The sequence below is a fragment of the Laetiporus sulphureus genome (assembly GCF_001632365.1).
Source record: "Laetiporus sulphureus 93-53 unplaced genomic scaffold LAESUscaffold_36, whole genome shotgun sequence".
Taxonomy (NCBI): Eukaryota; Fungi; Basidiomycota; class Agaricomycetes; order Polyporales; family Laetiporaceae; genus Laetiporus; species Laetiporus sulphureus.
Genome location: NW_024468545.1, coordinates 319,868 through 335,919, shown reverse-complemented (window position 1 = coordinate 335,919; position 16,052 = coordinate 319,868). Strand labels below are relative to the sequence as shown.

The following is a 16,052-nucleotide window of genomic DNA, read 5'->3' as shown; positions in this document are numbered from 1 at the left end:
GTCCTCAGGCGCCCAAAGCTGTCACGAATACCCAGGACCTTTCTCAAGTTAGACCGTGACAAGCCATCAAGATGAAATCCTGCCACAGTACTATGTGGGATCTTTCTCCTGACTTGATTTGTCATGCCAATTGTCTTGCACTTGCGATTACATCAAATTGTGAGGGATAGCTCAGGCTTCCGGTTTCTCTCGACTACCATCGGTCAGACTCAATATCTTTGAAAACATCCTTTTGTCTCAGAACAATCTCTGTACGGATGACTTGCTGGCCGTTTATGGCACTCAGAAGACTATATGGTCCAGTGGAAATAAGCGGAATGTGGCTTTTTCGAATGAATTAGTCGATACGAGTAGTGACCGTATCGTGATGATGGATAGATACTTTGAACGCTGAATGCCATGTTTCCTCTTGCATAATCACCATTGAGGATGTCCATCGGAAAGACACACGTTCTGTTGTGCTGTGGAAAAGCAATGCTAGCGTTCCTAGATAGATTGTCACATAAGCTTACAGGACACGAGCAAGATATCCGTGGATTAAAGGTGGATAGTAGATATGCGAAGTAACAATACATACGAGCTGCAGAGAACACACTCATTTTGCCTCTCCCATCAAGCCACTGACAGTCCGGACCACAATGCCCACAGCCTCCTTGACCTTCTCCCGTTCGCTTTCCCGCACACGACGCATAATTCGCCCCTCGAACTTGTCCGGATGAAAGCGTAGCATAGTCTCCCTGAGCTTCTCCTTCCGATCTTTCTTCCTCTCCTCTCTCTCACCATCGCTAGACTCTCCTGGAGGGAACAGGAATGCAGAGATGGCCTCTATCGTTAGATGCTCTATCGATATCCGCCAGTGATGTGTGCTCCTCTTGCTGCTGAGAACCGGAGGAATGACCGGCCATGGGACGTCTTCGAATCGCAGGATACCGTCCTCGCCTGAAGCTAGGAGCATCTTCCACCGCGCATCGTACTGTTCCCTAACTTCCACTGCACGCCTGCGTTCTCTGCTTCGTTGGCGCCGCTTCCTGTCTTCATCTTCCGCCCTCTCGAGACGCTTCGTCTCGTCCCTGATCGCCTTCTCGCGCGCCCGCCGAGCGGCACGTTCCGCCTTCTTGCGCTCACGCTCCGCATACTCTTCTGCATGCTTCCTTCTGCAAGGATATCAACGCTCGCATCGACTAGCATACAAGCACCGCACTTACCTCCACATTCCCGCCCTTATCCATTCTGCATAGTCGTCCTCCTCCATCAACTGCGGATCGATGCCCAGCTCGTCGTCCATCCTGTCCATGCCCCCGCCCCGCCACCTCCGCGGAATGTGCGCGTACGAGTTCAAATGCGACTCCAGCCCGTCTAACCGCTCGTCCTCCTCCATCGCGCCGAACATCTTCTCGCGGAAGCGCTCCTCCTCGAGCTGCGCACGGATTTGGTCATAGTCCGGTTTGTGCGCCCGCGAGGACGACGCGGAGGCGGAGGCAGAGGCGGAAGGCAACGGGACCGGGCCGTCCTCGTCTACGCTGTCGTAGAACACATATGAATAATCAGACGAGGGTGCGCCGGTCCCAGAGGGTTTCGAGTGGCCCGTCCGGCCACGTTTGCTGGGGGGAGAATTTGCCTGCTCGTGGCGATACTCGTCGCTTGAAGACTCGGAAAGGTCGTGACGATGCCGCTTGGCTGCTCTGCGCGCTGCCTTCTTCGCTCCGTGGAACTCGCGTTCTGCTTGCTCAGCAGGCGTTCGTTTGAGATGCAACTTTCCCGAAGCCATCGACATACAGAGGAACCGCGAGCGGAGGATAAGTTGAGAGAACAGAGGTTGAGGCAGCACTGATTTGAACGCGAAGGCGTCGCGGAAGCCGACCTAAGCGTTCATACAGATATATCTGGCCTTTTGAGATCAATACTACTTTCCGCAGAGATTTAGAATAGGCCGCTCCAATGGAGATGCTGAGGCGTGGGAATGCAAGATCCATTAAGACTTACTTAGCCGCCGATCCGTCGGGTTTGTCCATCATTGTAAATGACGGAAATGTATCCGCTGCTGACCTTCGAGATCATCCTGGCGTCGCAATTGAGATTGTGACATAGGTAAGATCAGGACATGACTGATGACTGAATTGCTTACATAAGAAACTGTTGCTGCTGCTTCTACTGGCTCACTGTGTACAGAGGAACAACGATCTTTCTCTATGAATTGGGTTTATGAGCCTACACCCGACGCTGACTAGCTGGAAGGCTGCAATACCAAATACAAGCTCCCTTCATGCTGCCTTCCCCCCTGATCGAACAGAGGCCGTCCATTGATCTCAACACGTGGGTATGTTACCGTTACTAGCACTGCTAGTACTGAGCGTTTCAAAGTAGTGTAAGAAGTTGCCATGATATATATCTTGCAGGCAATTTTGTCGCAGCTGTCAATGGCGGCGCGGCGGATCGCGAAGAAGGCGGGTTACATAATACACACCCGCCTCACATATACCGCATCCCCGCCTTTCAACTTCCCTCCATCCGTTCCACCATTAGTACGGCTGAGGTGAGTTGTTTGGGCCGTGCAGCTACATCTCCTCACTTACTTGAGTACAGATCGTAACAAATTTTGCACCGTATGTACGTGCAACAGCCAGTCTTCTTGATGAGTTGACTTGAGGTTTCTCAGAGATCAATGTGTGGGTCCAATGTCTCCAAAACTGCCGCACGATCAAGATGCCCTACCGGACATAAGGGGAGGCCCGTGCGCTCATGGGTAGTTCTGCATTACTTATTGTGTCTCGAGCTTCACGCGATGAAGATATCCGGATTTCCATCCCTTATTGCCCACGAGATCTCGACGTTCGTGGCTTTATGATTCGATTGGTTCATCCCCGTCGGTGAAACTATATCCATACGGTCAATGTTCATGCAAAAACAGTCTGCTGCCGTGTGTCGCCAACCACCCCGCTCGTTCAAGCACCGAAGATGGATTAATCCTCTGGATTCGCATATCTGGATAGCGCATTCAATCTGCGCGTCCTCCATACTTTCGATGCAGCGATAAATCAGTCCACAGGATCGTAGGCAACGTGTTTGATGCAGGCTGACCTCGCTTGTTAACATCATCAACTTCTGTATATCCAGATATCGCTACAGCATGTTTCCCTCCGAACCTCGTGAAAAGGAACATATAAGATGCTAATGAAGCTCTCGTACTTGTCAGTCCTTCATCGTTTTATCTCCAACGTCGAAATGACGAGCACAACCAACAACTCTTACCCGCTTTGCATTGATCCTTCAATACTTGACCTTCGTAGCCATCCGCTGCCATTCGAGAGCACAGTCGACAATAATTGCATTGAGCAATCCTTTGATGGGAACGCATCGAGAATTCAGGGCAAGTATCCTGTTACCATGGGTCCAATCGTAAAATATGCGCGACATATTGATTTGTTTGTTTTGCAGATACGACCTCCGCTAATTCGGCACCCGTCGTCACTTATGAGATTGATGCCCTCTCATCACCAGCAGATGCTCAAGGCCCACTGACGGACTCGTCGCTGTCCGATTCTCACGACCCGCTGGCCAATGACGACATCAGTGAATTTCTAGGAGATGAAGGTTCCTCAAGAAATCAGGGTGGAGGTACTATGAGCGTGCGTTTATCTTCTGCTGGTACGGAGTATGTGTGGAATGCTGACATGGTTGTTGGATGCAACGGCCGTCCCAGGCTACTGATATCTCGACGGGCACATTGCCAATGATTCCACATCGGTCCGTGGCGGAGCGAAGGGAGTACATCTCATCTCGGTCACCCGCCATCTCGTCCTTCGTCTCCATTGAGCATCAGAGTCATGGAAACTTCTCGACAAACGAGGTTGCCGCCTAGTTGAGAATGTGTCCAGACGCGTTTCTGACATGTTTTCGTCTCCGCAGTTGCAGCACCAGCAATTGCTCGACGAGAGGATGTTCATTGCGCGCCCGAAGGGTTACCGCCTGCCGCAGGCAGTGCAGATGGGCAACGCGCTGTCCCTACCGGGAGGCTATTCCTTCATGTCAAACGAGTATCAGGGCTGTTGGGACACCTCGATGACCCAGGGCGGGGATCCGTTTAGCGTGCGTGTGCCTTCTGCAGCTGTTCAGTATACATTATGCACTGATAACTCTACAGTTGCAACACCAGCCCTCCACTGGTTTTGATCGGCAGATGACGAAGCCTTATGCCGATATCATGTCTCCCTTTCACAATATCTCACCCAACAGCCTCGCCGGTGGTCAACAACTCTATGGGGACGCATCAGGGAACACAGGAAATTCATTCGACGTGCGTTCTGCGTTTGTATAAGTTTGAAATATAATATGTGTGTGGCATGCTGAAAACATCGCACAGATGCAACCTCAGCTCACGAATAATCGTATTCGGCCAGTTTTTATCCCAACTGGTCTCCTCCAGCCCATGATAATAAACCAGGAAACAGGTCCATCGGAAGTGCGTTCTTATTCTTTATTTTTGATCTGTGTTTCATACTGGGAACATCATAGATGCTTCCCTGGTCCGCTCATTCGCAGACTACACATCTCATATCCGATGGGCAGTTCATTCATTTTACCGGTTCAATGAGAAACCTGAGGGTCATTCCATACCAATTATATTCGAACAAGGACAGCCGCGAGTTCCATGCCGAGTCTATTGTCGATATTCCTCCAATATGCCTCCGTGATATTCAGCAGGGAGATCTCTCGCGCATGCAGCTTCCTGCTCTAAAAGTCACCGGCAAGCAATTCGGTATCAAAGTATCCGTGAGGATCTCGGTGCGTCTCATTCAGTGATACGAGGCCTTCCAGCTTTCAGATGTTCAAGATGATTTTGCGATAGATACGTCCCTATAACACACATCTGAACAAGCAGATTACAATTCGTAGATCGACTGCGTCCTCTGAGTACGTCGATACGTACAAGCTGTTGGAGAAAATCGCAAGGTTGTTCCTTCAGTTCATGGAGGTATGCTGATGCACTATCTCGTCAATAATGGCTAATGCGTACGATGACGTCCAGCACGTACAAAGCGACTTGAACATTGCCAATGAGTGGGGACTCTTCCCGACTGGCCGAATCAACGTCGATCGCATCTTCCTGCTGGCGATTATCAGGGTGGCTTATGGTAGTATTCAACCAGTTTTTGGCACCGATGTCTGAGATGCTGAGGTCAGTGTCTGCACGCTGCTATGATGCGTCCAAGCACTACGTTACCTAACGCGTGCTGTGAAACATTACAATGGAGAATCCGTGCCTTGTGAACTTGAATTGTCCTTTGTTATTTTGGGCGAGTTCGTTTTCGTATTTGTGTTGTAATATGGATACCGTGGACAATGTGATAAAGGTTATAAACAATGCGGTGGTCTTTACCCTCCCACTGCGGTTCTGCATTCTGTGCTGCATTGTCATCTCTTCTACATTAGAGAAGAACCACGATGGTGTTACGCTACTTCAGCTTATGTGTCACCAACGTATAGTGAGGCCATGAACGAGGACTCGTTCTGGGCGTCTACATTCACCCTTCCATGCCTCAATCATCCACGCCCTAGCTGAGAGCAATACAAGGCTTCATATATTCGATGTCTCATATGTTTATCTAAAACACATAGCTCTATCAATGTCAGTGTCTCATCGAGCCCGTCTAGCTCCTCTTCCATGCCTCCTTTCCCCGCACCCATGTGCTGAGCACGTTCCCCTTGTGATTCAACACGACGAGATCCGCATCCGCCCCGTGGCGCAGCGTACCCTTCTTGTTCTCGATGCCAAGGCACCTGAATCATGCTACCGTGAGGCTCCGCACTCGCAGCTGTCGAACGCCGACTTACTTTGCAGGATTGTACGTGGCACATTTGATCGCCTCCCCGAGCGAGCATCCGGTGAAACGTGAGAAGTTGCGCACGCACTTGTCCAGGGTGACCACGCTGAGTAGGGTCGAGTAGCATAAGTGTGTGGAAGGTGAGGCACGGAGCGAGGGGAAACGGCTTACCTGCCTGCGAGGGTATCGGTGCCCTCGAGGTAGAGCTTGTCGCCCTCCTTGACGAAGCGCTTACCGTCACGCCACTCATGCACGCCGTCCTTCAGATGAGGGTCGAGGATCTTCATGGCTGAAGCCCAGTCATCCATCGAGGTAACACAAATCATGATCTGATAACATACCGTCCGTGATCAGAATGCATCCCTCTGGGTATGATGAGTACGCAAGCTGCCGATATCGGGTCAGCACACCATCAAACTGGATCTGTGACCGGATACCCACTCTAACGGAGTTCGGATGCGAGTGAATCCCATCCACGATCAGCTCATAGAACGGCCTCTGGAACGGCATCTCCGCCACTCTGCCCTTCTGCAAGTTCAGATCGCCCTGCGCAGCCATCGCCCTCAATATTGGCGTCTGAGGCGGCGTCTCGAGATCATCGAACGCCTCCGAGGTCGCCTTCGGACCTTCGTGCAACGCCTGCGCCTGCGAAAGGCGCTTCTTCAATGACGATGTGCGCGAAATCTGCGTCGACGGCATGGATGGGAGCATGGACGGTGACTGCACCAGGGAGGGGGAGGCGCCGAGGAGGCCAATAATGGATGGATCGCGGTGGTGCAGCTGCGGCATCGCGTTGAACAGGTGAGTGATGAGCCGTGCGCCCTGTTGCACCGCGTGCGTCGCGATGTCCGTGGTGGCAATGCTAATGCGAGGGCGGGATTGAATACTCGATGGGCTGTACGAGGCAACTAATACTCACCTATGTCCGATCGAGAACACGACGCCGCGCTTGACGACCTCCTCAATGGATGGCATGACACCGTCAATCTCCGGGGCAGCAGTAATGATGCGGACGCCCAGCCCCGCGTTGCCGTCTTCAGACATGAGCCAGTCCTCCTGATCCGCGAGGTTCTGTGCGCCGTAGACCGCCTCGAACGAGGCGAAGCGCTCATGGGCGGGGACGAGGAACTGCGGTGCGTGTGCGCCGCGCTTCGCAAGCTGGATGAAAGGCCCCTCAGCGTGCCACCCGAGGAGCGTCGCGGAGTGCGGGAGACAGAAGGGTCTGAGGAGATGAAGGATCTTCGGGTAGAGGGAGCGCTCTTGGGTGATGATCGTTGGGACGAGACTGGGAGACAGTCAGACGTGGAGCAAAATGGCAAGGATTCATGGGCTTACGAAGTAACGCCTGTTTCCACGATCTTTTCGGCGACCGTCTTCAGGCCCTCTCTGTACGCCTCATCATCTCCATCGTAGACGGAAAAGTCAAAGCCATAGGCTCCGTTGATCTGTATGTCCAATAACCCAGGGCTGGAAAATATACGTAAGCCAGGATCTATGCTACCTTTCGGCATAAGAATGAATACAATGATCATCATCCTTCCAAAAGGCAGACACGTTGTAGTGGAGTGATCTGCACGATGGCTATATGATCGAAACCGACTGACCTGAGGATGTTTCCACCAAGATCAATGACCCTGTCTGGCCTTTCCTTCCTCAGGAAGAACGTCCTCTACAACGAGCGAGACCCACTTCAATGACATCGAGAATTTGTGAATCCAAAGAACTCACTTGCGCATCTAGAATGATGCCTCTCCGCTCGTCGATCCAGAGGTCTTTCTCGATGAGGTTGCCGTCTTCCTGCGGCAGGAGGCAGTTCGTAAAACATATCAAACCATTCGGAGAGCTCATTGCGGAGATGATGGGAGTCAGTGGTCAGGGTCGAGCGTGCGATAACAGATGCCGGTGAGGCTTCATGAGCATATGCTCAGATTGATATGACCTCTAGATCGGAGCAGAGCATATCGTGCAGCCCGCATTCGGACATCTTCAGGAAATCGTTTGCATTGTCGTCATGGTCTCGAGGCTGTGCCGAGCATTGGCCTCGAACGCTGAGGCGATGAAGCAGCATTTGGCCAGACACGATCAGGATGAAAAGTCGAACTGAGTCGGTGCACGCGCGCTAATGATCGCGTATTCAGCCACGTTCATCGACATCGACACATGTCCAAATTCTTCAATGTCATCGCTGATCCACGTTTGCAGGAACATAGGAGTAGCTTATTATCAATCGTAATATCGGGTTTGTTTACTTTGTGTATAAGGTCGATCCTATACTCCAGCCGAGAAAGCTCGTCCGAGTCGTTTATTGATGGGTCTCTCCGGATAGCGTGGAGGACTGCCACATGCCATAAGTACGCAATGATGTTCATTGCAAGTGTTGAACGAAGCTTGAAGCTTGAAGTGTCGGCCACTGTATGCTCTCAGTTCTTATGCGGGGTGCTATTAACTGATTGCCACCACAGAAATTCTCGTTGATACAGTACTGGCTCGTATAACTCCAGGCTGATAGGGCTGCATACTGGTGCTCTGTCCGACCACTGCTAAGACGGAATCGTAAGATACCGTTTCGATGAGTCATAGCAATGATGAGGTCGTGCGTATTAGGCCACACATCCATCCGCTGATATTCACTCGCATTTGGACTTGAATTTATGATGCGCTATTCAAGAATTCTCGCACGACGGTTTACTCACCATCCGCATGGATATTCTACTTAGGGTATTCTTTGCGCCTCGGAGATGTTTACTTTCCACAGAGAACTGTACCGATACTCTCGCCCTTTCCAGCTGTATGACTGCTTGTACCGTTCTTCGTGAGCCACAGGCTGTACCCGCCTCGATCAAGGAGGTCGTCATCGATTATTAGGCACATGTAAGCAACAAGTTTCTTCTGCAAGTGCCACTAGATACAATCATCCTAACAAAAGTGCTAGGCTATGGCGAACATCGCAGCGCAATGTGTTTGAGCAGGGAAGATTGCCCAGTGCTCATCGAATCCCCTTCCCCCACCTTAACGCAATGCCAAGCCGAATATGCAACTGCGACCGGTATTCATGATCAACTTTTTCGGTGCGTCCTTCTCCTTTCATTCCGCACCGTCTATGTTTACGTCTGTGCTGCTATCGAGCTCTCGTGTACCACGGGGACTTGATTGCATACTTGTTGCCAATCAGGTGCATTTCTAAGGTGCAGATGCTGCACGAGAACCCGAAATAACATCGAAGACATTCGACGATCTCGGAATGCCGCCGCAAATGCGATATGGAGGGCGATAGCTGCGAAGGTTTTCCTGAACGTGCAGAAGGACCTCATGGAGGAGATGCCAATTCCAGACGATCGCTGCACCTTCGAGCTGAACACGCGACGTGTCGGAAATGCGCCTTTTCCCGGAGGACGACGGCCAGTTCTCGTCATGCATCTTGCGAGCGTGGCTGATTTGTTCCTGTGATCCGACCATGGTCTAGAGGGCGTCATCGAGTGACATAGCACCATCACGTTCGAGCTTTCAGAGAAGATGCAGGTGGGGTTGCCGGAGGGAGGATACAGCAATTCAAGAGGAAACTTGGTGTCTTAGGAACGCAGTGCTAGACGGGGTGTCGGCGACGACGGCGTGCAAGAGGATACGCCAAAGCTTGAACGTAGACAAGTTAATGGTGTCGGCGCCTATCGTCGAGTAGGGTCAGGCAGCATAGCCTGTAGGCTGTCCGTGTCCCAAGCATGCAGCGATTGTGGCTGCTTAAATTGTCTGGACTTTTGCTGAGGCCCATCAATTTTGAGGAACCGTACGTACCGTTCTCGCATACTGGGAACTCGAGCAAGAGAGTTTACATGGTCGACCGAAACTAGGCGCGACGAGAATGTCAACCCCCATCTGAGTTAGAAGCATAGATGAGCAGTAGTAAGGTCTCAATCGGCACGTAGCTCAGACGTCGCTCTCTACCTTTCATGTCGAAGACCGCTCCCAAGTCATCAATTTAGCAAGTATGATATTCAAGCATCAAGTATTCCGATTGTGGTTGAAGTACAAATGGATGTGACGTGTAAAAGATCTGCCAGCAGAAAATGAACAGAAAACGTAGCACATGACACAGCTATAGCCTGAAGATCCGAGCAGAACGAACGACAAAGGATGCGTACGAGAAATTCAAATGAAGGTAGAATAGGACTCCTGAAATCGAATCCTCGGTATGTAGCACTACAGAAAGCTCATAAGAGTAGGCAAAATCAAATATCTAAAAATGGACGATCCCAGTGAGCAGGCAGTTCCGCCTCTAAAGAGTTTGAAAGAACTTGTTAATTGTATAGCATTAAATGCCGTGGGGCAACACCTACCTTACTTGAACCTCTGGCAAGAAAACACCGGCTGGATACTACCGTGAGCAACCCTGAGTATCTGCTGCAGGAAAATATGGTTGAAACCAATGGCGCCGTTAGGACGGAGACCCCATTCGACATTTATCACGTCGTTTTCAACGTCCTGCACATAGGAATATGCATCAGTAACAGTTTACGACGCGAATTATGAACTAGACGACCTTCATGAAATTCCAGAACAGCTTCGCGATCTGTTCCAATACCTTCTGTGTATGCACGTATTCACTGTTCGCAGTCGTCCTTCGGATGTTTATCTGCTTGTCCTTGGCAAGAATGTTCTGATAGCCTGGCCACTGTCGCAAGTGTAGTCGATGAATGAACAAACGAGCCGTTGCATTGCTGAATGAGACATACTCTGATCCTCACTGATACCTTGCTACTGAACGGATCCCCAGATACATGCAACGGAGGAAGGCCAGCCCCCGAAAAACTCCCAAATAAAAAATCGTAAAGCCTGATCCCACCGGGGGGCAATTTCACAATAGGGACAACAGTGTAATCTGCAGTATTTGGTGTGCGATATGGATTGAATGGAACGTCGAGCGGTGGCAACTGATCCGTGGAAGGAACGTTAAAGTTCATGAACGGCATCTCAGAATAAGTATGTTCTTTGAGAGGCTGATCCAGCCGTGTTGGCAGCTACACAGCAATGTTAGCATGTCATGCATGCAAACATTAGATAGACCCACATTCAGGCCCGTTGCGACGTCGCCGTCGACCGCATCGTGTTGCTCCACGGTGAAACCAGCCGCGGCAAACTCAGACAACTGTGCATCAATGTTGTCCAGACTCGTGTCGGCCATTCCAGTGTTCGAGAAGACAATGAGGATTTGACCGAGGCGGAGCTTACAGAACCGAGAGAACATGAGGCAGACTTTATAAGTGAGAGGGCAAGGGCCTTTGCGCGAGGCCTGCTACAAACGATATCTGGACATAACAGGAACGTGTTAGTTGACTATCCGTGTGTGCAATGGTCAAGAAGGAGATAGAAACGACGAACCGACGCATTGGTGGCGTGAACGAAATCCGGTTATGTGGCACTGAGATATGATGCGCTATCTAGACATACACTGGCGCCACTTACCATGTCCATGACCCAGGCAACATGCTCTCTCGCATTGCATCTGTTCCTGAACTGACTGTACGGTGGTCTTCGTGAGGTCACGGACGGACCACTCAGAGAAAAAAATGAAGAACGATATCGTCAGCGATCAAGCGGTAATGAGTGACGTCTGACGGAAAAAAATGGCTTAGACTTGACTAGAGCGCAGATATGTTCGCACTGTTTATTAGTGAATTAGAAAAGGAAAATAGACAGATCTCTATTGCGGGAAAAACAGGAGACTTTACGGAAAGGATACTATCTGGTACGCGTGGGTCGGACTGGCTATCCGGTTGGATAAGCTGCTAACCAGGCGGATCTGACCATGATCAAGTCAACCGTGTTCCGATTGAAGTTAGGATACATCAATCTGGTGACGGCTCACCGAGTGATGACCGTCTTTTCTTCTTAATCACTATCTAGATACCTGGACATGTAGGGTTCGCCTGCAGAAATTTTGAGTTGAATACGCCGTATGCCATGGTGATATCATCATGTTACAGGAAATCTACGATCAACGTTGCGGTAAGTAACTCGAAATAACGCCGGGGGATGGGGGTTGAGGTTGGAGCCGAATGCATCGTCGTATATTATGGTACCGAACGCGACGACCAATTCCCCTGCATAGTACTCGATTCTCCGGTGACTTAGCAGAACTCAAAGAATGTACTTACCCTGAACCATAACGTCCAACTGTTGAAACTAGGATTAGGAACCACCATCGCCTATCTGCGAACTGGGCTTGTCTACGCGTGCCTAATCCCGATGAGCGGCTACAGAGCACTATGCAGCGCTGCATATTGCCATGTTTTCTCACGTAGACAAATCCAATCTGCAGATGCCACCATCAATGATTCACCGGAAGATACGGATAGATGTGTAAAATGGAGCGATAAAACGGTTGGCTAGTAGTTTGTTATATATACCAGATCTGATCGACGTGAGTCGGAGATGAAAATCCTTACGCGTACAGTAACTCCGAAAGCGCGCATGGGGATGATCGATGATCGACAGAGCTACTACGAGATTGCAGCTTGGCTTTACTGTTTCGACCGCAGTGTGATCACAGGAGAGATTGTATCGAAATAGATGCTACATGAAAAACTTATAGATTTGGACCTCACAATCTCCCAGCTTCTCGCGGGGTGCAGTTCACGAGAACGTGCTCTCGGCAAGACGTGTTTCGATGTTCGCTATCGAGAGTTTACAAGGGGAATGTAACGAATTTATCAAAACAATAGTAGTACATGCAATACTGAGGACATTGACGCGCCATCTTGTTGCGATCAGCGGATTGAACTAGCGACCGCTTACTTATTTCTTGAGCGCCGCGATAACCTTCTCAATCGACTCCTCCGACAGGCTCTCCGTGAGGACCTCGACCTGCCGCATTAGGGCCATCAGGATCGGCATAGGCAAGAGAACAGCAGAGCGGACTGACGATTTCGTCGTCAACGTTGATGACCGGCCCGAGGTAGATCCACGCGGGCTTGCGGGACGGGAGTTCCGGAAGCGGCGGGTGCGCGCCCGTCGCAGGCGCAATGGGGTACCACGCCGAGTGGTCCTTGACGTTCTCTGGGAGGGCAGTGTCTTCGCCGAACGTCGTGGTGTACGCGACGACGAGGTGGGTCGACTCGACCTTGAGCACGTACGCCTGCTTGAGCACCGGCTTGTGATTGAAGATGCTGTGAAGCACGCGGTTAGCACGGGATTCGGGGAGCGCGCAGAAAGGATGTACTTCTTCATCGTCGTGGACAGCTTGCCAGACGGCCTGTTGAGCGCGTTCGCGTCGATGATCATCTTTGCCCAGATTTTATGACCGACTTTAACGTCCTTGCGGGGGGTTTTAGTGGAAGTCGACATGGCGGTGATGATGATAGACGAGGAGGAATTGGGGAGTGCAGAAACCTGTAGCCCCGAATATATATATGTACACGAGCGGCTACGAAGCAGCTGTCTTGGCTATTGTGCAGCCATTTTGCGGTGCAAAGCAAAACTGTCCGACCCGGAGCGCTGTCTCATATCAAAATGCTTCTGATTCTCCGATGGACTGAATCGTAAGGTCAGTTGGCGAGACTACGGGGACCTGTGGCCGCGAGTGTGTGTACGTACGAGCGGCAACGAAGCAGCTGCCTTGATTATTGCGCACCTGTTGTGTGGTGCAAAGCAAAAGCATCCGATCCGGAGCGCTGTCTCATATGAAAGTGCTTCTGACTCTCGGGTGGAGTGCGGGGTGAAGTTAGTCGGCGGCGCGACGAGTGCGGCTTGAGATTAGTGGGCGCGACGAGCCCCACTCAAGGTCTGCACATGTTTCAGTGGAACGCATCAGGTGCGTCGGCGAACTGTCGAAAGTTACCTCAGGTGAGTGGTGCTTGTGCTCATGACTTGCATGGAACATCAGATCCTTGCCATCAGAATGGAGCGCGGAGTTTCAAGCGGAGTGCAATGAACTTAGGTCGGCCTGATATAAACGCGCGATCATGCTCGCACCAACAGACCACCACAATCATTCATGGCATTGGCTCTCGCTAATCAGAAGGTCACCCTCCAACTAGGAGACCGACTAGGATCAGGCGGCTTCGTAAGTTACCAGACTAATTTAATATTTAAGCACATCTGAAACGTTCCTTCGCGTCGTCCAGAGCATTGTCTACCACGCTACCGAACGCCACTCCGGTCGCGCAGTCGCGCTCAAAAAATCTCGCGTCTCCTTACGCGTCAAGCGCACGCTCTTACAGCATGAAACCAGCGTGCTCAAGCTTCTTTCAGGCCACCCGAGCATTCCACAGGTTTTTGCGTACGGAAGAATCGACCATTTTGAGCTGCTGTCAATGCAGCTGCTTCACCGCAGCCTTGGCGACGTCGTCGAACATTCAGGTCCGCTTCCACTGACGACCGTACTTGACGTCACGGACCAGCTGGTAAGATTACATGCCACTGCGAATTACAGCTACACTTGTGGCTAACATACGCATTGACGCAGCTCGCCGCATTGGATCATATGCACTCTCACGGTGTCGTCCATCGGGACATCAAGCCCGACAATATACTCCTCCAAATTCCGAGCTCGTCACAAGTCTGCTTAATTGACTTTGGTCTCGCTTGTCGACCGGCAAAGGTGGACCGTGCGAAACAACCTCGTCCACCTAACTCAGGTGGACCAGTCAGCATCTTCGGGACGCTGCCGTATGCCAGTCTCAATGCACACCAAGGGCTCGGTGAGGCTTTCTCCGCGTTGCAGACATGCAGACTCTGATCAGCAATTTCCTTGCAGATCTGAGCTACCGCGACGACCTCGAATCCCTTGCGTACACCCTCTTATTCCTCCTTCGGGGCAGCCTCCCGTGGTCTCGCTATACCGAGCATGGGACCACTCTCGGTCGACTTCGTCAAGTCCATGAACAGAAAAAGGTCCACGATGGACACAGGCTTGCCTCGGGCCTTCCAGCAGAATTTGGACTGCTTGTCGATTATGCGCGGTCATTGTCGGCTGGGGAGGTCCCTGATTACGCGGCGTGGCGGCTAAAGTTCAAGCAATGTACCGACCACACAACGGACGCGAAAAAAGCCGTGCAGCAGACCGTTCCATCGTCCACCGGTGTGTCTTTTCCCCCGTTGAGACACAAGCGACTCATGACGTGCTGATCTGTGCTGATCGTTATAGCTTCAAATCCCCCTCCACCATCCGGATCACCGCCTGTCAAGGTCGGCCAGCTCGTCCTCGTCCAGCTCCTGCCCGCCATCACAGTCGAAAGCTACAGCGCGCTAGCCGGACATGAAAAGTCGTACATTCATGACCCATCCCTCATGTCACCCGAATGGTCTGCCCCGCCGCGTCTGGCGCTCGTGCTCGACGTCGGATGGGACGAGAGAGTGCGCCTGCACCGCTTCACTGCTGTCGCGATCGGCCAGCGTCGTCAAGGAGCAGCAGCTGCAGAGTCCGATAACGCACCAAGCGTCCCGATCGCAGGGCCAAGCAGGGGCGGTGCGGCCCCGCCTCCCCTTGCGATCTCAGTCACGCCAGAGTGGCCTCTCGAGCATTCGTATTGCTACGTCTTCAAGCGGCCTGCGGTATTCTACTGCCTCCCTTCGCAGGTTGGTCATCCTTCAGTGTCAGAAAGCGTCCACTAACGCCAGCTCTGATAGGCTCCTGCATCCGCCATCTGGTCGACCGATGCCGCCAGCCTGGAGTTGCTCAAGAGCCAGCTTGCTCCTCCCCGAGATCCATTCGCGGCGCACGCAGACGCACAGTCCCCAAATCCAGACACACGCCATGACGCGCGGATGCGCACCGGCTCGGTCAAGTTCTTTGCGCGAGTGTCGGCTCTGACCCCGGTTCACGTCGCGGCGGACGGCAGCGGCGCACGCGCGGGTGCGGAGCACGCAATAGACTTCGCTGCTGAGCGCGCATGGTTCGATGAGTGCGTCAAGGCTGCCAGACGCCACGACCTGGATGATGGGCGCTGGTGGACAGGTGCTGCGTTCGGTGATGGCTACGACGGCGCAGATGGTAAGGAGGATGAGGAACTGTCAGATAGCTATCGCGGCGATGATTATGAAGAATGGGAGCGTCAGCAGGAACGGGATCGGTCGCTCACGCTGTCGACGGGGTCGCGAAGGGAAGAGGGGGCACAGGATACGGGTCTCGAAGGGCTTGACGAGATTGTTGCATTGGAATAGTGCTGAGTGGGACCGCCTCCGCCTGTCGGTGTCTATTTCTCAGTGAATGTTTCAAATATGTGTCGCCGCAGCCGG

At 52.0% G+C, this 16,052-nt stretch overlaps 8 protein-coding genes across 8 annotated transcripts; 4 read left to right on the top strand and 4 right to left on the bottom strand.

Annotated features, from left to right (window-relative positions):
• Positions 1–595: 595 nt before the first annotated feature.
• Positions 596–1,768, bottom strand: LAESUDRAFT_761572 (uncharacterized protein; the record flags this gene model as incomplete). Its single annotated transcript, XM_040912943.1, has 2 exons — positions 596–1,154; positions 1,212–1,768. The coding sequence occupies 2 exons, from the start codon at positions 1,766–1,768 to the stop codon at positions 596–598; spliced, it is 1,116 nt and encodes a 371-aa protein (XP_040761732.1).
• Positions 1,769–4,384: 2,616 nt separating this feature from the next.
• Positions 4,385–5,337, top strand: LAESUDRAFT_728705 (uncharacterized protein). The gene is made up of 4 exons (XM_040909496.1): positions 4,385–4,459; positions 4,513–4,782; positions 4,847–4,972; positions 5,027–5,337. Exons 2-4 carry the CDS (start codon positions 4,513–4,515, stop codon positions 5,165–5,167), a joined length of 537 nt encoding a protein of 178 aa, XP_040761731.1. The 5' UTR covers positions 4,385–4,459; the 3' UTR covers positions 5,168–5,337.
• Positions 5,338–5,555: 218 nt separating this feature from the next.
• On the bottom strand, positions 5,556–7,914 carry LAESUDRAFT_728704 (carbohydrate esterase family 9 protein). The gene is made up of 9 exons (XM_040909495.1): positions 7,551–7,914; positions 7,427–7,491; positions 7,158–7,289; positions 6,742–7,107; positions 6,264–6,684; positions 6,164–6,209; positions 5,994–6,111; positions 5,833–5,928; positions 5,556–5,778 (listed from the first exon to the last, which is right to left on the bottom strand). Exons 1-9 carry the CDS (start codon positions 7,668–7,670, stop codon positions 5,649–5,651), a joined length of 1,494 nt encoding a protein of 497 aa, XP_040761730.1. The 5' UTR covers positions 7,671–7,914; the 3' UTR covers positions 5,556–5,648.
• LAESUDRAFT_321871 (uncharacterized protein) lies at positions 7,815–8,391 on the top strand. Its single transcript, XM_040902006.1, has one exon. The coding sequence runs from the start codon at positions 7,983–7,985 to the stop codon at positions 8,295–8,297; it is 315 nt and encodes a 104-aa protein (XP_040761729.1). The 5' UTR covers positions 7,815–7,982; the 3' UTR covers positions 8,298–8,391.
• Positions 8,392–10,037: 1,646 nt separating this feature from the next.
• Positions 10,038–10,998, bottom strand: LAESUDRAFT_751385 (uncharacterized protein; the record flags this gene model as incomplete). Its single annotated transcript, XM_040911663.1, has 5 exons — positions 10,038–10,092; positions 10,154–10,298; positions 10,357–10,488; positions 10,550–10,834; positions 10,885–10,998. The coding sequence occupies 4 exons, from the start codon at positions 10,996–10,998 to the stop codon at positions 10,155–10,157; spliced, it is 675 nt and encodes a 224-aa protein (XP_040761728.1). The 3' UTR covers positions 10,038–10,092; position 10,154.
• A 1,613-nt stretch (positions 10,999–12,611) lies between these two features.
• LAESUDRAFT_751384 (uncharacterized protein) lies at positions 12,612–13,566 on the bottom strand (the record flags this gene model as incomplete). The annotated part of the gene is made up of 4 exons (XM_040911662.1): positions 13,410–13,566; positions 13,036–13,347; positions 12,739–12,982; positions 12,612–12,680 (listed from the first exon to the last, which is right to left on the bottom strand). The coding sequence occupies exons 2-4, from the start codon at positions 13,158–13,160 to the stop codon at positions 12,612–12,614; spliced, it is 438 nt and encodes a 145-aa protein (XP_040761727.1). The 5' UTR covers positions 13,161–13,347; positions 13,410–13,566.
• Positions 13,567–13,969: 403 nt separating this feature from the next.
• On the top strand, positions 13,970–14,942 carry LAESUDRAFT_658716 (kinase-like protein; the record flags this gene model as incomplete). The annotated part of the gene is made up of 3 exons (XM_040904764.1): positions 13,970–14,218; positions 14,281–14,515; positions 14,572–14,942. Coding segments are annotated over 3 exons (855 nt in total), but the record flags the coding sequence as incomplete, so codon positions are not given.
• Positions 14,943–15,068: 126 nt separating this feature from the next.
• LAESUDRAFT_658820 (uncharacterized protein) lies at positions 15,069–15,977 on the top strand (the record flags this gene model as incomplete). The annotated part of the gene is made up of 2 exons (XM_040904768.1): positions 15,069–15,392; positions 15,444–15,977. Coding segments are annotated over 2 exons (858 nt in total), but the record flags the coding sequence as incomplete, so codon positions are not given.
• Positions 15,978–16,052: the final 75 nt, after the last annotated feature.